This window comes from Ornithorhynchus anatinus, chromosome 8 (genome assembly GCF_004115215.2).
Source record: "Ornithorhynchus anatinus isolate Pmale09 chromosome 8, mOrnAna1.pri.v4, whole genome shotgun sequence".
NCBI lineage: Eukaryota > Metazoa > Chordata > Mammalia > Monotremata > Ornithorhynchidae > Ornithorhynchus > Ornithorhynchus anatinus.
Genome location: NC_041735.1, coordinates 36,870,939 through 36,896,682, shown reverse-complemented (window position 1 = coordinate 36,896,682; position 25,744 = coordinate 36,870,939). Strand labels below are relative to the sequence as shown.

General features: G+C 40.2%; 1 protein-coding gene across 3 annotated transcripts in view; it reads left to right on the top strand.

Moving 5' to 3' along the window:
- Positions 1-25,744, top strand: part of CTNNB1 (catenin beta 1) — a 35,643-nt gene that overhangs the window by 1,057 nt on the left and 8,842 nt on the right. For 2 of the 3 annotated variants that reach the window (XM_029070424.2, XM_029070427.2), the window contains exons 1-3: positions 24,262-24,274; positions 24,912-25,139; positions 25,350-25,603. In XM_029070424.2, coding sequence (XP_028926257.1) covers positions 24,262-24,274; positions 24,912-25,139; positions 25,350-25,603 — 495 coding nt within the window. Of the gene's footprint in view, positions 1-24,214; positions 24,275-24,911; positions 25,140-25,349; positions 25,604-25,744 lie in introns of those variants that run through there. The other variant, XM_007666139.3, reaches the window with a different exon arrangement.

Sequence of the window (25,744 nt, the reverse complement as noted above, 5' to 3'; positions counted from 1 at the left end):
GAATGGAGAGAAAGGCTGGGCTGTTGGTATGCAGAGGTCGGCAAAAGGAAATCGAGGAGGGGTTTTAGTGAAATGGGAGCTTTGTGTCACGAAGAGTAAAGGGCCCAAGCTAGTCCGACTTGGAGGCTTTCCTCCGACGGGAACTGCGATAGATCCACTTTTAACGCAGCATGTATTTTTTTTTTTCGCTTGATGGGAACTATCGTTGTGCCAATTCCTTCAAAATACGTTTTCAGTAACAAGCCATTGATGGATTTCTTCTTCCCCCCCCCCCCCCCCCCCCCCTTTTCAACCCATCTCCTTTACGAGGGACTTTACTTGTATTCTGGCTGACATGAAGCATTTTGTGTTCCCAGTCACGTTTTAGGCCATGTCGACCGGATTTTTCTCCTCCTAAATTGGATTAGGTAGTTACCTCTAGCACCTGTTGACATAGGAAAAGCGTCCTGGAATTTTGAAGTAATTTTCCCCAGTTCCATTGTTATTGGCATCTTTAAAACGAGGGCATAGAAGCTTCTGAGATTTGCATGTGCAAGGCTACCAAAACCGATCCCAAGTGTATTAAAGCAGCAAATTGAAGGTTTTTGAAAACCTTCACTCCGCTTACCAGATCGCATAGGTTACTGAAGGCTGAAACTTTCAAAGAAAGTTTCAGATTGGAGAGTGAAACCAACTTTGTAGTAGTGAAACTTTGCAGCCTCCAAAGATGACTGGTAACCTATCTAGACTAGTAGTTTCTGTGGTTTTGGGGGAAGTGGAAAATGAACTAAAGTGACTCCGCAATATCTGGCATGTTCACTAATAAGTTGTGCTCGAGATCTAATCTCGGCTAAAATATTTACTCTGCGACAGTTGGTACAATCTGGTAGGAATAACCTCTCTTTAAACCCCTAACTACCAATATTCGGCAGTAAGAGGCATGTAACTAAAGACACAGGAAAGGAGCAGTCTGTTGAAATTGAAGTCACAGCGAACTAACATTGGTCCAAAAGATGTAGATTACAATACTTTGTTTCAGGAATGTACAGATGGGGCATTTGTGCAGAGTACCGTACTTCGGGATTTAAACGAGCAAGTAAATAAGTCTGGTTTTGAAGTCTATGCTCCGACTTACTGCATCTCCGTAATTGTCCAGGCAAATGTGTTCCAAGTTTTCTTGAAAAAACAGAGCTGACTGCCTTTAAAAATGTGTATTACACTAAAACTGCCTGTGTTTTTTCAGGTGGACAGTAAAGATGAGGGGAGAAATTGCAAATGTCACAAATTGATTTGACCTAAAAACTACCTCTGTTTCATTTTCAACTAAGTTCCAACCTAATATAATAAACTTAATAAATCCTACTTATAATTAAAAACTGTTGAATGACATAGATTACAGCCAAGTTGGCTGTTCTATTAGGTGTAAGAATTTTGGCAAAAATTTTACAATAACTTAATTGAAGTTATGCTTCATTTAATCAGTTGTCATGTGTGAAATCAAGACTTAATGACATTGGAGTTTGAATTGTATGGCTTCGATGTAAAGCACTGGCATTTATCTTGTAACAGGCAAGTACAACATTTTTATAATTCTGAATGTCGTTATTAATTTCACTGCTCCCCCCGGAGCCTGTTGTTCACTTCCTGGGTTCAATATGCCCCGTGGGAGGTGAATGCCCCAATAGTCTACCAGTTTGGTGTTGAGAAACGATCAAACTACAGAGAACAGCTACGGAGCGTCCTTGTAATTCTAAGCGTAATTCAGAGTGTTTGTGGTGGGCATTTCTCCCTCGGTACACTAAGGATGCTTGATTATCTGAAGTTCCTGTGTATACATCAGGCAAGCAGTCTACACAGCGTTCATTCTCCCTCTTCCACCCTTTCGATTCCCCCAAAGGAATTGCAGAGGGACCAGGGTTCAGACCTTTGGGTTGGTGGCAAACTCTGATGGGTCCCAGGGCACTGCAGAGCCAAGTTCTGAGTAACAAGGTAACAGTGCACTCTCATTAAAGGAGTGCACAAATATATATATATTTTTTTTTTTATCAAGTTGGGTTACCTTGAGAGAGAAGCCGAGGAAGATTCAATTTGTAAACTGCTGCTCGTTTATGTGCTTGAAAATGAGACTTTTTTTGACCAAACTGTATTTAATCATCTTAGTTTTAAGAATAGAGTTCTACCCTTCTCAAACTAACCTCAAAAAAGCTGTCGCAGTGCTTAGATGTTTTCTTTGTAGTTCCGACAAGATTCAGCTTGATAATACCTGACGGTAAATCATCCATAGTTTTATTTTAATTTTGTGTTATGGTATTAGTGACAAGCATTTTTACAAAGGGTCCAATCTTGGGGAAGCTTGAAACCTTAGTAACCACAGTCTTAGGTCAGTAAGAGGGTAACTATCAGAAGTTGTGTGTAACTGTTATCAAGCTTTTAAGTTTATCCCGTTTTTTCCCCTGAGGAGAGGTAGATGGGTTAATGGTGTGTATTGTTTTTTGTGGACTGCTTGAAACTAAAAGAGGTGAAAGAAAACGAGTTGTGGGGCATATTTCTATTTTTCTTCTTTGATCAATGTGGGTGCCCTCCAGTGGCCAAAATCATGCTAAACACGTGTTAACTCGAGCACTAGGCAAGATTTTTCGACCGTATCGCATAACCCCTCTCATAATAGAATAATGGTGACAGCTCTTGGGCAGTTGATATTAGTGTTCGAATGCTCTCTGTTAGTGTTTAAACTTAATTCGTCATACTTCTAACAATTTTTGTTGAACACCGCATCAGCAAGCTTTTCATCCTTCTGGACAAACCAAAATATAAAAAGTCTGTTTATAAAGATTACTGGGAAAAACCGCCCACAGAACAAAGTGGAATTTTCAGGTAGTGTTTTCTGAAAATATTTTTTAGTTTTGCTATCCTTTATTCATTTTTTTCCTTAAATCATGGCCTTTTTTTTGGTCTTCCCACTAAGGCATTAGAGATTGGTTGGTTTATTTAAGCGACCTACTTCTACCTCCTAACCGAATTCCTCCCTCCCATGAGTATTGATTCTAGGAGGTATGAGAAAACATTCCAGAGTTCATCTTAAATAAAAAATCAAAGATATCCTTATCTCTGGCCAAGCCGCATTGAAACATTTTTGAGTAGTTAAGATAGAAAAATGATTTAGCCTGTAGAAAAATGAATACGCATTTTGGTATAGGATCATTTGCACACAGAAGTGCGTTGTAAATACAGTTTAAACTTTGCACTGTGATGTGCTGCCAAAAAATTAGAATGTTACAGCCTTTCACAGCAGTTCTACGCAGAGTCCCTCACCAGTACAGGTATTCCTTTATTCAAGACAAATGGCACTTAGAACATTTGTAAATTCATGCCTAATTTTGTCTTTCCTTTATGACACTAGCTGGTGTGTGTGTTGGAGGGGTGTTGCAAAGGGAGGACGTGGGGGGAAAACCAGAGTGATGGGAAATGGAAGAATAATTTTAAAAGCGACGGGGTAGGGTGGGGGGTGAAGAATACAGAGCTGAAAGGGTCATCATGTCTATTTTGCTTCAGATGAAGTAAGTCAAACTACTCTATTTTGGAACTGCTGTGATTCAGAAATACATTAATGTAGGTATGTCGCTCATAGATAGTTGAACATGTAATTTTGTTTAATAGGATATCTGATTGTGGGTTTAGGAACCAGTCCCCCATCTTGAACAGTGTTTCTGTGAGAAAACTGGGTCCTCTTAACGTGTACCTTTTAGGAACCAACTGTGTTGTAAATCCATTGGCAGTCTATAGTACCTTGAATTTGAATGACGTTTTTATTTCCTAAATAACCTTTTGGCATTCATTACCTATTTATCATCTCATCATTCCTTGCAAGGTAGGGAGAGACAGGTAACCGCTGGATGTGTCAAATAATACTGGGTGTTCCCCAATTAGCCAAGTTTTAAATGTAATAATTGTAGCAGTGACTTTGGTGGGGGGGGCAGTTAGTGAAATACCTAAGTTTAAAAAAAAATTTTTTTGAAGTGACGGTATAACTTCTAGAAAACAATTATGGGAGGATCTGTTCTAGAACAAATACAATGAATTGTCAGTCCAGTTGGAACCTCTGGCTGGACATTTCTCATCTGAATTTTAGTCAGTCCTATCCTGATGTGTGTTTTTGTTTGTTTTGGGGGTAGATGGGGGGAGCATATAGTTATCACCATAATCAGTGTCAATATTTGAGTGCCGATGGAACTATAATAATAATGTTGGTATTTGTTAAGCGCTTACTATGTGCAGAGCACTGTTCTAAGCACTGGGGTGGATACAGGGTAATCAGGTTGTTCCACGTAGTAAATACCTCAGGCCCTTACCTTCTCAAAGATTAGAGTTTGTGCAGCACTTTTAAAATTGCATCACAAAATCTAAAACAGGAAAAATAACCAGTTACAGGATGATCTTCACTATGGAGTGTAACCTGCTGTTTACCAGATAAAAAGGGAACAGCAATTAACCCTTAAATCTATATTCCCAATGTAAGTCTTTGTAATGTAAATTTTCCATCTTGTATTGTCATGTAATAAAAAGCTTAATTATGTATACTGTAGAAAAAGGCAAAGAGTCATTTGAAATTGAGAAGGCTGTCTGTTTTCCTCATTTGTGGAGGGCTGGGGGAAATGGCACCATAATAACCTTCCTAGTGATTGGAAGGTGTCTTTGATATGCTGAAACAAACAGATTCATAATTTTGCCCAGTGAACTTGTGTAGGTGCTCATTATTAACCTACTCACTTAATACCTTGGGAAAGTGTGTGAGTTTGGGGGAAGTAATGGGGAAGGGTAGTGGGACAAGGGACTGAGCCAACATGCTGAAGTGAGAATTCTGGGGGAAGTAAAGGGTTGTCTGTAAGTGTAAATGCGTTTTTGGAGGAATCTTTGAATGACAAATCTCAAGAGTGTTTTGGGGGTAGTTTTGTACAAGTCATTTGATGTTTGGAGGTCACTTTATTGGGGAAATGATCTAATGCTTCCAGCAGAGAACCTAAGGTCCCAGAACTGGAGTAGGTTTCTTCTGTAGTCCATATACTATGAGAAGGAATATTAGGTCCATTACAGTGCTTTTCACACAGTAAGTGCTCAGTAAATACGATTGAATGAATGAATGAATGTTCTTTTAAAAAAAGCTAATTTCATGAGTTGCTATTGCTCATGGACTCAGAGTATTGCATCTACGGTTTTTTAATGTACTCACTTTTGATTTAGGATTTAGAGAAGTTTCACCTAAACTTAATTTAAATCTAAAAATTAAAACTAAGGCATGGGTGCCAAACTAGGTGCTAAAGCTTATGGCTTATGTACATGGAACTGAGGATTTGAATTTCCTGAAATTGGGCAACAATTGCTCGGTTGTTTTGCACAGCAAAAAGCAACTGTCGTTTCCACAATTTGGGCAAGTCAAAACAGCAGAGTAGTAAGTATTATATATTCCTAAAAGCTTGTTTGTTGTTTTGGTCTGGGTTGCTGCAGTTAAAACAAAACAACAACAAAAAACTTTCTTGGGACCTTTGTTTACTTTTGGATTTTAATATTGTCATGACCACTCATTTGACTGATCTGATCCTGTTTGATAGATTAGACAGGCAATTCCTAGTTGAAGGTAATTACCTTTCAAGCATGCTTAGACAGGTCTTGAATGTGAATCAAGACTATCTGAACAAGGAAGTCTTCCTTCAATTTCTTTAGCACTATGTTGAGAGGTGAACCTTAACCAACCTGAATAGCTGCAGGTGAGGCTTCAGCAGATCAGAGATTTTCCTCCTTGCTGGAAGATTATTACTATAAACAGTGTTCTTGTTGAGGTAGTTATCTAAAAACCGTAATGAAATATTAACTTAAGGTAGCCCGTATTTTATTTTTGGAGACATGCTTTTGAATCAGTTTGTCTCCAGTGTATCTCAGCACAGTTCCAAAATAATTTGAATACCTGATTCTTAAATTTGTACTAATCTAATGCCTCCACCAAACTAGGTGGTGTGTTGGAAGGTTTAGGGAAAGGAGAGGTTGGAGGTAAAATACCTGGTGCTACTGCTGAAGCTCCCCTGGGCAGGCCCTTCCCCCAGCCAGCCATCCTCTTGTCGGGATGGATGGTGTTAAATCAATCTGCAGATCTAATCTTCAGGATAATTCTTGCTATGTTAATTAAATAGCTTTTTCTTTGATCCATATCAGTGGCATTGTCCACATTTATCAGTTACCCAGTTTTTTTGTAGCCTGTGTTCTTACTGCATGTTTTGGGTAGAACACTACATGATAATTGTGTACCTTCTCATGAGTTTACTGTGAGGTTTGTTAGGAACCTGTTTTTTTGCCCTTTTGTTTTATGGTGTTTGTTAAGCACTTACTATGTGCCAGGCACAGTACTAAGTGTGCCGGAGAAGATTCCAGCTAATCAGGTTGGATGCAGTCCACGTTCCACATGGGGTTCACAGTATTAATCCCCATTTGACAGATGAGGTAACTGAGGCACAGAGAAGTTAAGTGACTTGTCGAGGGTCACACAGCAGTTGAGAACAACTGACACTTATCAGCCCCGAGACTTTCAGGACCAGGAACTTGGGTAAAGGAATTGATTCAAGCGACAGCCATTTGTCCAGTCACGTTGCTGCTTGGGCTTGGAGGGCAACAAGCAAGTAGGCAGAGTGATGTGCAAGACCCATTTATTATGGTTGACATGATGGCAACTTAGTGTCTTTGCTGTGCCACCTCACCATAACCCATTACCCATGTTAGCCAGTTATTTTTCGGGATTCACTGAGTCTCTCCACCTCGTGGAGTTGTCACTGGTGGCCTTTTCAGTCTGAAACCTACACTGATGACAGACCCATCAGGCGTATCCCTACTTGCAGAGCCAGGCTTAGAATCTAGGTCTCCCAGAGCTGTGATCTTTCCACAGAACCAACAGCAGGCACCTAACACTTTTGGTAAGGGAGAACCTGATCATATTCTGCTTTCCTTCCCTTCCTTGCTTTATCTACTCCCACCCAGATCGCTGTGCATCCTGCCTGCAGCAAACACATTCAATTTTCTCACAAACACAAATAACAAATCCTCAGTAACAGTTGAGGGGCTGCTGTGGGAAGAGGAGTGCAAAGTGGTGGGGAGAGTGTGGAAATACAAGAGAAAGATCACGGAAGAGTGAGCAGAGGCCTTGCCCACCTTCGATAAGGCTCAGCCTGAATGAACTTTCACCCATAGCCTTATCACTTTATTGTTTGGTCGGAGAATTTTCTAATGAAGGCATTTGCAACTTATGGCTCAGCCTAAGAGGCTCCGTTTTGCTCTTAGTCACTACCTCCATCCCAGAGGAAAATATGAAATATTCTGTAACCTGGGTGTAGATTTTTGGGGGGGTTTCAACATACCTAAATCAATTTCTACTCCATGTCTCTTTTTTAAAAAAAAAAAAAAATTTAGGGTTAACCCCTAATTTCCTTTTAATTTGTTTTACTCCCAATGGAAAAAGCAAATTTAAGAGCATATTGTTACTGATGGATAAAGCCAATTTAATACCTTTTTGGTGAATTGCCTACTTATTTCTACCCTATGTAGAAGATATGTTCATGTTAAGTGGAAGATATGATCGCTTTGAAAATTGATTTTTCTTTTCTTGGTCCCCCTGGGAGAGCATGGGTTTCCTTCCCACATTTCTGAAGGCCTCTATGGTCATTTGTGTGAGGGTTCTTCAATGTAGCAGAGTCTCATTTCAATTTATTATGTAGGTGGTAAGTTTTCATTGACACCCGTGTTCACTACCCTAAGTTTAAAGTAGTAATACTTGAAGTATTGCTAGGTATGCCAACTGGTAGCTGGGATGTCATGTTCTTAGCTGTTGGCATAATGTGCAAATACCAGAAAGGAGTACTATTACTAAAGAAACACCTGCCCTAGAGGGGTTGCCAGGTGAATTAAAAATTCAAATAGCCAAAATATGAAATTTAAACCTGAATTTTCATCCAGTCTTTTTTTTTTTTTTTAAGGAAGCTAATGATCATTCTCTGGGCCCTCTCTCTATATAGTGATTTCTGCGCAGTGTCGATGCTGTACCACAGCACCCCAACCCGGTAGACAATCCCTTTAGTACCTGCTACAGTCTTTGGCACTCAATTTCCAGGATTCCTGCTACGTCTGTTGACCTTGAGCAATGCCCTAAGCGGTTTTTAGGTCAGAAACCTTCACCACCACTGGCATAGCCCAACAGCTATTCCTGGCTCCCCACCCCTCTTCCTCCCTCCTTATTCTGGTTCCCCACCTCTGTCTCTTCCTCCCTCCCTCCCATGACCACCACCACAATAAGATGTGGGTCAGTTGCTTTACTCACCCTGCAGAGCACTATGCTAGGTACTTGGAAAGTTATGAAGAAATGAGTTGTGGCTTCTGCCCTTGAGGTGATTTAGAATCTGAATGCACCGTGAAGCTTCAATACCTTAAAATGTCTTGTTAGTAATTAAGTTTTGAGTGGCAAATCTGCACAGTGATATCCTCCCAGCCAGGTCCGTTGAACACTTAAAATTTTTTACACGGTTCTGTCGAGGCTACACCGTCTTGTAGTTTCTGAAAGCAGGTGATGTTTTTCACCTTTCTTGTTCCTTCAGTTGTGGAATTATGTTATGAATGGTAATAATAATAATGAGAAGGAGCATGGTGTAGTGGTTCTAATCCCGGCTCTGCCACTAGTCAGCCGTGTGATCTTGGCCAAGTCACTTCACGTCCTCTGTGCCTCAGTAATCTCATCTGTAAAATGGGGGTTGAAACTGTGAGTCCCATGTGGGCCAGGGACTGTGTCCAACCGGATTTGCTTGTGTCTACTCCAGCGCTTAGTAGAGTGCCTGACATATAGTAAGTGCTTATCAAATGCCATAATTATTATTATTATTAATACTACCATGTGCCAAGCACCATGCTAAGCACTGGGGTAGATAAAAGATAATCTCTGTCCCATGCAGAACTCAGGGTCTAAGGAGGAGGGAGAAAAGGTATTGAATCCCCAATTTGCAGTTAAGGAAACTGAGGCATAAAGAAGTTGGTGATTTGCCAGAGTTCACACAGCAGGTAAGTCTCAGAACTGGGAGTAGAACCTCAGTATCCTGATTCTCAGGTCCCTGCTTTTGTCACTAGGCCATGACTGTTTCCGTGATTTCTATCATTGTGGTTGAGATAGGAGCAAGGAGGGCAGGGTGGTGGGGAGTTGTTGCATACAAAGCTTGAGTAATTTTTAAACCTCCCAGGTATTTGAATATAAGCATTTTGTTCCCTCCTTTGGGAGCCCAGAAGTCATTTCTAGTTCTCCAAAGATAGGCTAGATGTGAAATCAGAATGTGGTGAATTTGTGTCTAGAACAATCCATTCTTTTCTTCCCATTTCTTAGACTCTGGCTGGATCACCGTTACCTGGCTGGTTAGGCTGGGCTGTAGAGAAGTCACATGACCTAGTGGAAAGGCCAAGATGTAAATATTCTTATACTCTACTGTTTCCCCTAACTCTAATCCACTTTAGTATTTGTCCTCCCCCCAGGCCGTAAGCTCTTTATGGGCAGGGATCATGTCTACAAACTCTTTTATGTTATACTTTCCCAAAGGCTTAGTACAGTACTCTGCACACAATAGGTGCTCAATAAGAAGCAGCATGGCCTAGTGGCAAGACCACGGGCTTGGGAGTCAGAGGACAAGCCTTCTAATCCTGGTTTCACCACGTGGCTTTTGCTTGATTTTGGGCAAGTCTCTTAATTTCTCTGGGGCCCGGTTATCTCATCTGTAAAATGGGCATTGAGCATGAGCCCCATGTGGGATAGGAACTCTATCCAACCTGATTACCTTGTATCTACCCTGGTTCTTAGAACAGTGCTTGGCACATAGTGAGCACTTAAATACCATAAACAAAAAAATGTTGATTTGAAAGAGCAGCATGGACCCTGGCTGTCAAGGGACTGGGTTGTAATCCAAGTCTGCTTTGGGCGGGATTGTCTCTATTGCTGAATTGTACTTTCTAAGCACTTAGTGCTCTGCACACAGTAAGTGCTCAATAAATACGATTGATTGAATGAATAATCCTGGCTTTGCCACTTGCCTGCCGGGTGACGGCGGGCTAGCCTAAATTTACTTAATTGTAAAATGAGGATTCAGTTTCTGTTTTCCTTTCTCTTAGAATATGAGCCCCATGTGGGACAGGGAAGTATGAATGACATGAATGTATCTAACCCTGCCCTTAGTACAGTGTTTGGCATATAGTAAGCACTAAACTAATACCATATCATTGTTATGATCATCATTATTAAAATGATGTCCGTGCTGCCCTTTCCAAGAAATGAGCAGACTATTTCTTAAAATGTAACAGCATTTTTCAGAAGTGCTTGACCTTCCAACATGGAAGTCAAGGTTTAGAATTTTAACAAATCCCTACAGTCTTCAAAAAACTGTGGTGTGACCAAAGGAATCTTGAGCCATCAAGTGTCTTCTGCTGCTATCATCTTCCTTAATAGGTTGAGTGTGAAATGAGGCCTTTACAGGTAGAAATTACTTAAGCATTATCAGTCAGTTGTATTTATTGAAAGCTTATTCTGTGCAGGACACTCTACTAAGTGCTTGGGAGAGTACAACCCAATACAACAGACATTCCTTGCCCTCAGTGAGCTTACAGTCACATCTTTAAACTTCAGAATTCTCTTGCCCCTGTGCCACAAACAGATTTGTCATTAACCCTGGAAACACTGAAGGGAAATTTGGCATTTTCAGAATGTGCCAGACTTTACCACCCAGTAAAGAGGTGTACTGATAATGCAATGAGTAAGTTTAATGGTTCTTTTAAAGGCATTTGTCCTTGGGGAGTCTTGATTTGGCATGTACCTTTTGAGCTGAATTAGAAATAAACATAATGGAAACTTTAAATAGCAACTAGTTTCGTTAAAAATCTGTCCCATGCTCTTTTCCTTGCTTTCCACTTGACTGGTGGTGTTGGTCTGTTCCTTTAGGAAGGGTTTCAAGATACCAGTTTACTGGTGGCAACAAAATCCTCATCTGAAGAGTGGGATCTAGCACAAGGGAATGACTTCAATTTCTAGGCAAGGAAATTAGGTATAGTTTATTTTAGTTTATCTGTCATTCTGCTATTGTCAGTAAACATGCTTGGGCTTAGTTTATTCAGAGGCCTCTTTGGTTAAACCTGAGCAAAAGAGAACTACACAAATGAAGGAACAAACAAAACAAGAACCAGAATGTCCTCTGACCAGGGAGGGGACACTCTTGAGGGGCAGAAACGAGGTTGTCCACTAACCCTCAGGGATCTATGAGGGTTGATTGCTATGTGAGGGGGGAGAGGCATGGGGAAAGAATTAAGGTTAAGTAGAACTCCCTCAGGTCCCCCTGGACAGCTTCTCAAATTCCCCTCCTGCCTCAGTCTTCTCTGGTCTACAGAGTAAAGCCCCCTGAAATAAAGAGGATTCCAAGCCTCAAGAGACGTGCTTTTTACTTCAGCAGGTGTCCTACAGTAAAGGGAAGCTGATTCTCTTTTTGGAAATTCTGTTGGCTAGTGTGTCGGCAGCATTTTCCATACTTTCAGAACAAAATGAAAGGATTCAGTGAGCTTTAGGGGTGACTTTTAGTGATAAAACCAAACAAAAAGTAGCCTTGGTGCTCTTGTAACTGGCTTCCTAGCCTTGAGAAAGACTGTTTGACTAAAGGCACTATGGATGTTAACTATCTACTAAAATTAAGAGTGGGAGGTAACATTGAGGAATCCATTGCTTTTGCTGCAAAGTAGCTCTGAGTGTTTGTGAGATGCCTGAAATACCTGGGGAGGGTAAACTAACTGACTACCTTATTAGGATGACTTCTGTTACCTGTCCTTTCTTGAAGAGCATTTATCTACTATGTTTACCCTACAAGGAGGTTGGTTGGCAGTCAGATTCCTGCATGTCAGAGGGGAGCTCGATCATTCAGCAGATATTTATCTTGTGCTCGCCTGTCTGTGCCTGTTTGAGAAACAGCATGACCTAGTGGATAGAGCCTGGCCCATGGTGTCAGAAGGACCTGGGTTCTAATGCTGGTTGCCTGCTGTGTGACATTGGACAGATCACTTCACTTCTCTGTGCATTTCCTCAACCGTAAAATGGGGATTCAGTGCTTAGACTATGAGCCCCAAATGGGACCACGCAATTAGCTTTTCTCTACCCCAGAGCTTAGTACAGTGCTTTACACCTAGTAAGTGCTTAATACATACTGCAGTTATTATTATAATGGGTATTGGGCTAGCTAAAACAGTTCATGCAATTGGGTCTCTGCAGCTAAGTCTGTTCAAGTATTAGGAGAAATGGTTTTACATTTGTTGATTAAGGATCATTTGATCCTCTTATTTTGCATATCTATTTAATTCTCAAGCTCCTTTGACAAAATATACTGTCAGGTAAACTTATTGTATGATTTCTGCAGGTTGGTGTTATATAACATGTTTAAACTCAGAGGGGAATGCTAACCAAAGATTAGAAGTGTTATGGTGAAGTTTCCAAGGCTAGGCTAATGGAAGACAGTATTGGTGGTTGTAATTTGTTGGATTGAGGGGATAATTGTTGCAGACTGCCAAATGTCTTGTAGCAAGTAAATGGACTTGAGCTGTGCCTGATACTTCAAAAAAAATGTAATCGTGAAGTTGTTGGGAATAGGAAAGCTGTTTTTCTTTGAAGTTCTCAATTTGCTAGATGAATTCCATATGTATGAGCAAGGAACAAGGGAGTCTTGGAAAACAAGTTGCATTCAAACTATCTTTGCAGACTTCCAAGTGGAGTTCCAGTCCTCTGCAATGTAGGAAAGTGCTGAAGTACGCAAATGAGAAGTTCCTCCCAACAACTGAAAGAATGCAGCAATTTAATTTTACTTCCACAACATAATTAGTTCAGGCATAAAACTGGATGTGAGTGTGAAATCTGAATAATCTTCCTGATCACTAAATACATAAAGGAATGAAAGATCAATTTTCTGTCTTTGCAAGTCAACTATACCATGTTCTCCTATAGCTTGGTGATATGTTCTTGCAAGATCCTGCCCTTCGGGGAATTGGACCTATAGGGCTCTCCACAGCATTACAACCAAAACAGACTTGTGAGAAAAGTATCCTTTAATTCCCTAGCACTGTTCTAGCCAAAACTCTGAGTCCCCTGAGTTCTAGTCCTGATTTTGCCACCTGCCTGCTGTGACATTGGACAGTTCACTTAACTTCTGTGTGCCTCAGTTTCTTCCTCGGAGGTTTCTTCCACTCATAGTTGAGTGACATCTAGTATCATAATTGCTATGGGAAGTGACAGATAGAAAGGGATATGAGTGCTACTTGTTCTTTCTATTGTAAAAAAAATATTGGCAGAAGCAGTTGGGCCACTGAAGATCTATTTTAAAATTACCTTTTGAGAGGGAGAAATATCTGGAGTGGTTGTTTGCATCTTAAAAACGACTACAATATCTAGGGGTTTCTTAGGCAACCATAATATTTATTGTGCTTTGTCTTCAGATGTCTTACATAGGAGTTTATGCTTTTGTGTCATGGAACATAATGTATAAAGATTTCTGGTTTTCAATTTGAAAGCCACTGGTAGACTTCCTTTCCTGGCATTTTCAACTTCCTTGCTGAATAATCTTGGATAGGAGACCTGATGCCTACCTCCTGACCTGTAGCCGGAGAATCATGCTACCTGAACTAAATATGGAGAGAATGCTTCTTGAGAGCAGCACTGAATTTTATTCCATATACCCTGGCAGTTTCTCTCATCCCATCAGCAAGTACTTCTGAATCTGGGCCTTTTTTTTTTCTTCATAGTATTCATTAAGCACTTACTATGTACCAGGCATGGTACTGAATGCTGGGGTAAAATGCAAGCTAATCAGGTTGGATACAGTCCAAATCCCTCCTAGGATTCAGTTTAAACCTCCCCCTTTTACATGAGGTAACTGAGACACTGAGAAGTTATGACAGGTGACGGAGTCGGAATTAGAACCCAAGGCCGCTGACTCTTTCCACTGGGCCAACCAAGCTGCTTCATATTTCCAAACAAGTGTTTCAGATCAGAACCCTTAGTCTCAGAAGATGCCACTAGTACCGTGGGACAAAATGAGTGGGAAGGGCTATTTCTTCAAGTTGTTATATGTTGTAAGTTTGCCATACTACTCGGGATAATTGGTTCTCCAATTTTGCTGGGCGTGCTTTATTTTTTTCCATTTTGGTTTAATCTAAATAAGTTGAAGGTATTGTCTCTCTCAACTCGTGTCTGGTATAAATAAGTCAAATGATTGTATTTTCCAAGCAACCTGAATTGAACTGAAACTAATTTGATCATTTGTGTTTTTTAAAAGATCAGTCATGACCTTAATCGTCATTACAGACCTTTATTAAAACACTACAACATCACAAGTACTTTCATAGCACTGAGAGAAATGTAAACTAAATATATATCATCAATGGTATTAAGTGCTAACTGTGTACAGAGCACTGTACTAAGCGATTTGTAGGGAACAGTACAGCAGAATTGGAGACAGACATTAATATAAACAATTTGTAACCTATAATATACAGCTATGTAATTAAGTACTATGGAGTTGAAAGTGAGGCAGATATCAAATGCCCAAAGGTTATAGGTCCAAGTACATGGTGATAATAACATCACCGTTTTATGAAGTTTTCTGTATTGCACAATAACAGTAGTAAGTTTGTCTCAATTTTAAATAGACATGTGAAAAGTTCCAACTCTTAAAAGTACTCATTACAATTAATAGTGCAATACATACAGCTGGTAAGGAATTTCCAAAAAATAATACCTTTTCCAGGGCAGACTGACACCCCAAGGGTCTCTGGTTCTTTGATTAGAAGGCAAGCTCCTCAGTGTGGCTTCAAGGGAAAAAAGACCCCTCCAATTGGCATCCGACCAAAGAGGCCTAGATTTTAGCTCTTAAAATCATCCTCTTCCCCCCTTCTCTCTCGGCTCATGACTTCTTTGCTCTCTCGCCCCTATAGTGTTTTGAAAATGGCAGGGACTCGTTAAGATTCTAAATACACCTGCTCTATGGTTATTTTTATATGCCAAAGATATCAGTGTTTCGCTATAGTGCTACTAATTTAAAGTGATGAATAATCCATCCTAAGGAGAAGACTTCTGAAAGCCTAACAACACAAAACAGCACATTTTATAAGCATGTGACTTGAGGGTTGTATGGCAGCAAACAGGAGGGGAACTTGGGAATTAGTTTGGTCCATTTGGTTGAGTTTAGTTGGGCTCAGAAGTGGTGGGGCTGGAAAAGCTGTGAATCGTCTGCTTGGGTGACTTCTGAGCTACTCGGGTTTCTGGTACACAGTTCCTAATCCGGACCAGACCAGGTTTGATAGATACACTGATGGCCCGGGGAGGGAACTGAAGAAAACTTTCTGGAAAGTGACTCACGGTCCTCTTTGGTCTCCATTCCCCTTTTCTCTTACACTGACTCAAGTAGCAGCTTGGAAATAATGAGGGGAACCTCGGCCATAAAATCGTCTACCTCTGCTTGTTGCTCCTCAGTGGTTCCATCAGAGGGTGAGGGAGCAAAAGTGGTCACTCAGTCAATTTTCCTACTTTGTTGAAAGTGCTGGTTAAAGACCAAATGGGGAATTCTTGATACTACAGTAAAACCTTACCTTGTATGAAAAGGGACTGAATCCAGTGTGAATCAGTAAAACATCTGAGAGTATGGTACTGGGAGTGCAGGTTCTGGGTTCTAAGTCTGGCTCTGCCTTGTGCCTTCTCTGTGCATCAGTTTCCTCATTTGTAAAATGGTAATGCGAGTCAGGGATTGTGTCCAATCTGATAGTTTAGCACATGCTAAGCACTTAAGATAATTTTTAAAGGCACATTTTAGTGCAGCGCTGTGGTTATTTATCTTCTTGTACTTTCTCTTGTGTTTTTAAGTTTGAAGAGCAGGAATGCCGAATGCCACTGAATGCACTCACACTAGGCTACCAGAGCTTGTAAATTGACTTAAATGTTTCAGCTTCATATACTTTGACATATTTTAGAGATATACTTGTAGTGAAACTCTTTTCTACTTCCTTCCCCCTTTACTCCCAGGAGAGATCCATTCTGGAGAATGGAGATGCCCAGTCAGTGTGTTAGGAAGTGCTGATGCTCTTTCCTGCTGAGACCCTCCTCCTCCCCTCCCCCTGTGCTGGAGGGGAGATGGGTGGGTTAAGAACTAGTACTTCATGGCTAATGAGTTCCCCTCCCAGTGGACTTCATGCAGAGAGCCTGTCTACCTGGACTTGTATCCCTTCTAGTCTTGTCCTTCCCTGCCCCTCTGACTGATGGGATGTAGAGCTGTGGTCACTGGACCCTCCTGGCAACCATATTTCATTTTTGGATTATGTCAACTCTGACGTTCAGTTTTATGTACGTGAAGTATCCTTGCACCGTAATTTATAGTGGCGACAGTACAATAATTCCTTGACCTTCTCATAAATCCTCTTCTCCAGAACTTCAATCACTTAGGTTTCCCCCAGTGTTTAACCGGAAACGCTACATTAGTAAATACAGAATCGGGTTGGCCACCTTAACAACTATGCTGGGATTGACACACGTTCCATTTATTATGGAATTGGAATGTGGACATAGTAAGCACTTAAGATAATTTTTAAAGGTGATTTTAGTACAATAAAGTCCAAAGTACAAATAATTCCATTTATAATGGAATTGATCTTTAATGGGGGAGAAAAATGAAGGTGAATGAAGAAGAGGTCATGCTGCTTATAAAACTGTGGTTTGAAGTTAAGCAATAGTCCCCCATCAAGACTTTCTTAGGTGGTGTTTTGGAGTTCAGGTTGCAGTGGACATCTTAGTCCCGGTTCTGCAATTTCTGATTTTGGAATTTTTTTTCAGTTAGAAATTAAAATTGGTTTAATATCATTAGATACCCTTTTAAATATACTTTGAATCATCATTGTCAGCCATTTCTCTCATCATAATGATGCCATTTAACTGTGTCAGTGTTACATAAATGGGAAAGAAAAGACTTTTGAAATGAAAAAACTAATTCATAGCCTGCATCAAAGCTCCTCAAAAATGCTACTTAAAGTATTGGTAAAATTTGGTCCTTTATTGTTAGATCAGCAGTAGACTAAATCTCAAAGGATAACATTTTGAAACCCTGCTTGATTGTAGAAAAATGCAGCAGTGGTTTTCAAAGAATATTTTGCTCTGGCAGCACCATTTACAAAAAATTAGGTTAAACATGATAAATGGTTTTGAAATGGAAGTATCGAGGTAAATAATGGATTAAGGATTTTGTTTTTTCTTTGTTTTAATTGTTTGATTATGTTAACTTTATTAGTCACACAACAACCATTGATCTAGGACTTTCAAGTGACACATTATTAAAAATAGAAATATGAATGTAGCATGTAGCCATTCTTTACAAATGCACTTTTGCTTTGAAGGTTCTCAATCACTTGATTAGAAAGCAAAACTGGCTTGGGATTTATTAGAATTTGAGACTTGCTGACTTAATGCACAGCATTGGTTTTTATACTCTGTGCTCCAATCTGTGCTCTGAGAGGCGGTTAAAATTTTGATTTTTAAGAGATAGGTTTGTGGACTTGGCAGCCACAGTTTTTAGGGAGCTGCTTACAAGCTCTGGAAGGCAGAGTGGAAGATAGTTCTCATGTTCTTGTTGTCAGTTTAGATTTACAATAGTAAAAGCAGTGGCTGGTTATTATATGGAGAAATATCAGAATCTACTTGAACATGTTTAGCAGGTTCTCTCACCATGACAGTGACACAGAGGCATAGCCTTTAGGAGAAAGCATAGGCAACTCTTTCTTACGAATACAATGGATTCTTTTGTCACTTGATCTTCAAAGTTTAAAGCATCAGAACGGTTTTGACATTCAGTGCACACCAGCACTCTAGAACAGTCTATTCTATTACTGTGACCTGGGTGTTCCTTGAACATGTGCAGAGGCTTTCGTGAGGGGTAGCTTAGGATGGAGTGGGACATAAAGAGATTTATTCCTCCCCCCCAAAAGCCTCTCATCTAGGATTTGCTTACCTCCCTGGTTCAGTTCCTCCCTCTCACCTCTGCTCATGAACTTGCCCCACCATTTTTGAAGTTTTGGGGGTTTTCCAGGTTTTTTTTTCATTTTGAATCAGAAGTTAGCGATATAGATTGTTTTATGTTTGTGATCATCTTCAAAGTGAGGCACATCTTCAAGCACAAAAATCAATGCTTAACCTCTAGCGATCAGTTTAAATTAAACTTTGTGGTACGTATACCAGGTTCTCCTATAACATGGTTACTGGGTCTGTGCAAAACCCCACGTCTAGGAAAAACTTGTAATACTTGTGATGATTGCTGGGTGCAAGCAACATTAAGTGTCCCAACATGGCTAACACGATATCTGAAGAATGTTCCCCAATTCCCTGGCAGTGTTCTAACGAAAATGCATTGTGAAAGCCCGTGTGATGGCAGAATTTAGTGTACACCTTCAGAATGATACTCAGTTTACCGGGCTCACCTTTTGAATTGAAGAAGTTTTTTTAAAAAAGACTTGTAGCTAATTCTGACTGGTGTACTTGATTGGATTGAAAACAACAGAGCACTTGATAACCTTAGGAACTGGAAAAGTAAACTAATGAAATGACATAGTGTTAACTGGCCAAACTAAAGAATTCTCACAGCATTATATGATGCCATTTCCTCCTTAGAACTTCATATTTATCCATTTGCACATGAAAATTAAGGTTGTATATTCAAGTAAGTTTACCAATGTAAAGGCAAGTATTTTGTGTTTTGTTTTCTTTAAATCCATGGAAATTTTAGTATACATTTTTGATATGCTGGTTCGCAGTCATGAAGTCATAGCCACAGTTTATTGTTGCTGGAGGGAGATTCTGTTTATTCATGCAATCGTATTTATTGAGTGCTTACTGTGTGCAGAACACTGTACTAAGCACTTGGAAAGTACAATACAGCAATAAAGAGACAATCCTTGCCCACAGTGGGCTTACAGTTTAGAGGGGGGAAGACGGTCATCAAAACAACTTAACAGGTGTAGGTATGTATATGTGTGTATGTGTAGATATAGACAAAATTATAGATTATATGCATAGATAAGTGTGTGGGGCGGGGAGAGGGGGGAATAGTAAAGGGAGCGAGTCGATGTGATGCAAAAGGGAAGGGAAGCTGAGGAAAAGGGGGGTTAGTTTGGGAAGGCTTCTTGGAGGAGGTGCACCTTCAGTAGGGCATTGATGGATTTGAAGAAGGAGAGCATTCCAGGCCAGAGGTGGAATGAGGGCCAGGAGGTTGGTGGCTACATCGAGACCCACTTAGAAGGTTAGCACCAGAGGAGTGGAGTGTGTGGGCTGGGATATAGAAGGAGAGAAGGAAGAACAGAGTCTCTTGTCCCTATTTCTCCCTTTTGTAAGAATCTTTTTTGAGACATAGATCTGTGCTTAGTAATAAGAGTTGCAGGAGTTAATCCATCTAAATTTTGGAGCAAGAATCAGAAAGATATCCCTTTTCGATTTGATTTAATTTACAGTATGAAGTTGATTAATGTATTACTAAATTGGGAATGATGATAGTATTTGTTAAGTGCTTAGAACATTGCTTGGCACATAGTAAGCGCTGGGGTAGATACAAGGTAATCAGATTGTCCCACATGGGACTCCCAGTCTTAGTCCCCATTTTACAGATGAGGTAACTGAGTCACAGAGAAGTTAAGTGACTTGTCCAAAGTCACACAGTTGACAAGTAGCAGAGCCAGCGTTGGAACCCATGACTTCTGACTCCCAAGCCCGTGCTCTTTCCATTAAGCCACACTGCTTCTTCATGTTAGGTTGTAAGGCTGCAGTTGCTGTTTTTGAAACTATTAAATCCTAGTGTGGCAACCCAGTGAGTTTATAGTTATTTGTCCAACTGCGTCTATTTTCTAAAATGCAGAAATGAAAGTACAAGGTCTAAATCTAATCATGAAATCTGTCAAGAAAGTGTAATATCATTGAGTTAGGAGACTAAAAAAGATGTTGGAGGGCAAAAAGTATACTATTATGATTACATTTGTCAAAAGGAGTTGCTAGTACATTGACTCCCATTGTGTCTCAACACATGGCAATATTAATTTCTTCATCTTGGTAAATAGGTGCTTTGTTGTCAAATAGTCAGTTGTTACATACCTAACCCACGCTCTTGAAATGAACTAGTTCTGTTTCACTCCTTTTGGGTAGGCTCACTAAGAATTGAGTCATTTCCCTTCTTTCGTTCTTCCACATCAGAATTCTCAAATGAAACTTAAATATTTACATGTACTGACAGATCTCTGCAATAAGTCTGCAAAAGCCTTAATTAGGAAGCAGTTTTATGGCACATTAGTTTTATTTTTATGTACCAAAACTAATCCCAACTGTTGATACTTCTCAAATTGGTGAGATCTGAAAGCTATTAAAGTATTTTTTGGGGGGTAAGAGAGTGAGATATAGTGCAGTTTAAATTGGCTCTTTAATGCAATGTTCTTAATATCAGGGGAATTGCTAGAATTTCTTAACTTAAAGAATGTGAAATGGAATCTTAGCTTCTATACTTGGAATGAAATAAAGCAACCAGGTATAAAAAGCCAGAGGGTGATGCCTGTACCCTTACATTTGTGTGCCCCACACTGTGACAAGAATGACTCAATCTAACACTTTATGGCTGTGTGTAAACCATAATATTTATATGGGGTTTACTGTATTCATGCACAGTGGGGATGCCTAGAAAGTGGCAGTTAGATCCATTTGCCAAGGAAGAGTAAAGATTTTAAAGGTAAAATCACAAAGTACAAAGGAGACATTGCTTTACAATTGAGAAATGGGAGCACACTAACAAAACAAAAGAACCAAGAGAAAGCTAGAAGAATATGCCACCACCTTGGATGGGAAGGGAAAAGCAGTTATGATAGTACCATGATCTCGTCCCTTTTGGCTCTCACTATTTTTTCCTTTTACCTCCCCTCCTGCTCCCCCCCCCCCAAAAAAAAATGGACTGCAGTCTGGATGGTGATAGAGGGAAGTTCTATTTCTGAATATTCAGAGGACTAGGGTGCAAAAGCAGAAAAAGTGTCAGTGAGGCACCTACATTTAAAAGAAGGGGGAAAGTATAGGGAGGAAGCTACTAGTGTGTAAGTAAACCTCCAGACATGGAAAAAATTTTCATCTCCCTTTGCCAAGCCTGGGAGAGAGAAGTAAAGAAGTAGTTCAACCCAACTTGTTGCAAATAAGGTTTTTGTGAAATTTTTTAAGATTCCTCTTCTAAAGAAACCAATGTGGTCTGGACTGCATACTGATTTCATAGCATGACCCATACTGTAAAATGGGGATTAAACACCAATTCTCCCTCCTATTGGTGGAAGAGCACCAATCTAATAGCCATAGAAGCTGGGATGGAGTCCAGGTTCTGCTACCGGCCTTCTGTGTGGTAAGGTAAGTCCCTCGACCTCTCTGCCTCAGTTTCCTCATCTGCAAAATGGCTGCCTTCCCTACCTAGCTCACAGGGTTGTTGTGAGGGCAAAAATGAGATAATTTATATGAGACTGTTTAGGGAATAAAAGTGCTATACAAAACTAAGGTATTATTCTGGCATCCAGAAATGGGCAGTTTTGAGTCTAACAATTAGAAATAAGAAAAGGAATTCTCTCTCAGATCCAATGATTTATTCAGAACTTGTTAGACTCAATCGACAGTGAGCATCAAAGCATGAAGAACAACCACTTCATGAAAAAGTTGTGGTATTTGTTCAGCACTGGCTTTGTGTTAAGCACTGTACTGAGTGCTAGGGTACATACAAGACAATTAAGTCAGCTACAGTCCCTGTCCACCTGGGGCTCCCCTTCTAAATAGGAGGGAGAATTGGTGTTTAATCTCCATTTTACAGATGAGGGAACTGAGGCAGAGAGAAATCGTGGCAATCTGGATTTGGAAAACTGTTAGCATTTTGGGTTTTCATGCAGCTTCATTGTTCATTACCAACCCAAGTCATCTCTCTCCCATCCCCCCTCACCCCCTTGGAAAAGGTGAAGAACTTGGGAAGAGGTAGGAGGAGAAAATGAGTAACACTGGGGAAAATACAGGGACAAAAGAAAGGAACACAATGGGGAGGAGATGACTTCGTTATAGTCATCAAAGCTGAATTTATAGTTCCCCAAAAAATGGGCCAGTTTTTAAAATGGATAATAATAATATATTTAAGTGCTTGTATGTCAGGCACTGTTCTTAACACCGAGAAAGATGCGAGTTAATCGGATCAGACACAGTACCTGTCCCACAGTCTAAACTAGGGAAGAAGGGGATAGGATATAAAATCCCCATTTTACAGATGAAGAAGAGACACAGAGAAGTTAGGGTAACACAGCAGGCAAGTGGCAGAGGAAGGATTAGAAGCTCCTCTAACTCCCAGGCCTGTGCTCTTTCCACTAGGCCACGCTGCTTCCCATTGTGCACTTGATGTTCCTGTACATGGATAGTTTTACATGCCTTGCTTAAGGATCAGTTTCTTAAATGTTCTGTGGCAATTGAAAATGATACAGGATAATCAAATGGGTATAGCAAGTGTTTTAATAAATCAAGGTTGCCACAAAATCCTAACTTGATCACAAAAAACCAATCTGACTCATCGGTTTCAATGCTGACACTTTCTGAGTCTCCAGATGCTTCGCACGTTGATCTGACTTGCTCTTCTGCTCTGGAACAAAGGCAGATACTTTATTTAAGTGTCTAAAAAGTTTTGCTTGATCTTCTATATCCAGTTAACATCAATTTGACTGCAAATTAGAAACAAGTAAATATTTATTTGGTAAATATCTTTTGCTATGTAAACTTAGTTTTGATGACTAGAAGCTTTGAAAATGGAGATTTAGGAATAGTGTTCAGAAGGAAGCAGTTGCTTTGGGAAGATTTAAATCATTTTTACAGAGTTATTCAGAACAACATAAGACATGATTAACAAAAACATAATTAAGTCTGTGACCTTTTATTTTGAGTCTAACTTTGAGGTTTGCTTCTAATCTTTTGAGTAAAACAATCATAACTGGTTTACTGCTGAATTGGCTTCAGTTCAGATTCAACCTGAGATCTTAGGGTAGAAAATGGATATTGCTAGATTACTTCTATAGAATATAGGCGTGGTTGAATTGTCTTTAAGCTGCCAGGCTGTTTTAATATTTAACTCACAGCCTACTGTTTCCCAAGTGATCATCACTTCATACAACTTTTGATTTGGGCTGGATGAAGTAAAACTTCGATGCTGTTTAAACAAAGTTCACCAGGAAACACTTCAACCTTGTGTGGAGAGAGACTATGGCCGAGCACAGGCCTTGTGCTTCTAGTGTATGGAGTTGGATGTAGCTAGAACGAGGGAATAAGCTGAAGACTTGGCGAGGTCTCCTTGAAATTCACTGAATAGTTTGAATGCTGAAGTGTTATCTTGACTGATTTAAATGTAATGGAAGTTGGAAGCTAATTTTAGAAAATGTTACATGTAAAATGCAAAGAGCAGCTGACCCTCAGAATTATTTAACTTTACTTTTATGGCAGAAACCATTTACCTGACTCTGTAAGTGGTTTGCCTTTTCTTTTTATTTAGTTTTCCCATCCAGAGTGCATTTGGGAGTCAAAATTTCTGTTTCAAGCATCTTATGAAGAGGATGAGTAAAATTTAGGGAAGGAGGTCATGTTAAAGGTCAGTTTTCACTTGAAAGCTCTTAGCAGCTAGTGAAACCTGGGACTTAGGGTTGAAGATTTCCCAGCACCCTGAGCCAGTCAGCTGTAGGACATATGAATCTATTGACCTGGTCCTTAGCCCTCATGTGGTGTTTGTTTTTTTTTTCTTCTTATATGTGCATTCATTTATTTTGACCCCTCAGGTTATATTTTGCATTTTCTTCCCCCCTTAGAGTGTAAGCTCCTTGTTGTCACTGTTATTTTGCATCTTATGTGCAGTGCATCCCATCAAGTGGGCACACAATAAACATGGTGCTACTACTAGGTGTAGGTCCAATTTTCTGTTATTGAGTCTCTTCAGCAGCAGGACACCATTGTCAACATCTTTTTTAAGAAGTTCCAGGTGCAGAAACCCTACCAGCTAACTAGTGAAAAATACTAGGTGCGAGTTTGACAAAATCCAATGCTGAAGTACACTTTACCATAACTAATAGATTCCATTTAACTTTCTTTAAGGTCTCTGAAACAGAGTTGGTGACAGTTCTGGAAACGCAGCAAGGACCATGGCTACCCAAGGTTAGTATCATAGGTTTTTCAAGCACTCCTGAATTTGGGTTTTCTTAATTGGCATCTATCCCCGTTTGTCTGGCTCAGACCCCCTTGCTTTCCTCTTTCTCCCTGCCCTGCTTACTTGTTGGGCTGCCTTTTACCTTATTTTCTGCTGACCCCTATTAAATGGCTTTGTGAAATAGCAAACAAATAGCCACCAGCAGGAGTACAGTCTTTTTTCTATTGATTCAATGAGTAACTGTATAGTGGCCATCCACCCATCCACAAAACCTAATTATGTGATCACTAAGCTGCTTCTGGCCATCACTTTTTCTCTGGTTATTTTTCGGACCAGACCTTAATATTTATAAAACCATTTCACTTTGACTGTAGTGGAGAGACTTCCCTAGATTTGTTCAAAATAAAAGGGAAAAGTTGGAAGGCTCTTCAGATAGTACATCTTTGATCTAGAGTGTCCATGAATCTGCTGGTGGAAAAAAGTTAGATGACAGCCTCAGGGCCAATGTGTATAGGAGGATAATCATCACACTTCCTCCCAGCATCCTTTGCTGTTCTGTCTAAAAATCCTAGGTGGGATGTAATGGTTGTTTGCCTTGCTTGGTTTCTTGAATACTAATACTTTTTTGTGCATGTTATGTTTCAGCTGATTTGATGGAGCTGGACATGGCAATGGAACCAGATAGAAAAGCAGCCGTCAGTCACTGGCAACAACAATCATATCTGGACTCTGGAATCCATTCTGGGGCCACAACCACAGCTCCATCTCTGAGTGGCAAGGGGAATCCCGAGGAGGAAGATGTTGACACCACCCAAGTCTTGTATGAGTGGGAACAGGGATTCTCTCAGTCCTTTACCCAGGAGCAAGTGGCAGGTAAGGAGACTAGTCAACTAATCATTTTGGAACAGGACTTTGAGAGTTGACTAACTGGCAGTACCACAGTAATGGAAAGTGAATTATCCATCAAGGTGGAGGAAGAAAATCTCTTTCTGCTTGTCAGTCTTATTAGGCTCGCAGTCAGGCAGTTAAACTTTTGAACAGTTTATGGTGACAGATTTTTGACTTCAGATTTATAACTTGCAGATATCGATGGACAGTATGCAATGACCAGAGCCCAGAGAGTGCGTGCCGCCATGTTCCCAGAAACGCTGGACGAGGGCATGCAGATCCCATCTACTCAGTTTGATGCAGCTCACCCAACCAACGTGCAGCGTTTGGCCGAACCTTCTCAGATGCTGAAACATGCAGTGGTAAACTTGATTAACTACCAGGATGATGCCGAACTTGCCACTCGTGCCATCCCTGAACTGACCAAACTGCTAAATGATGAGGACCAGGTAAAGTACCAAAGACCTTCCTGATTCATTCATTCAGTTGTGTTTATTGAGTGCTTACCATGTGCAGAGCACTGTTCTAAGCTCTTGGGCAAGTACAATACAACCTTAAACCGAGACATTCCTTGACCACAATGAGCATTC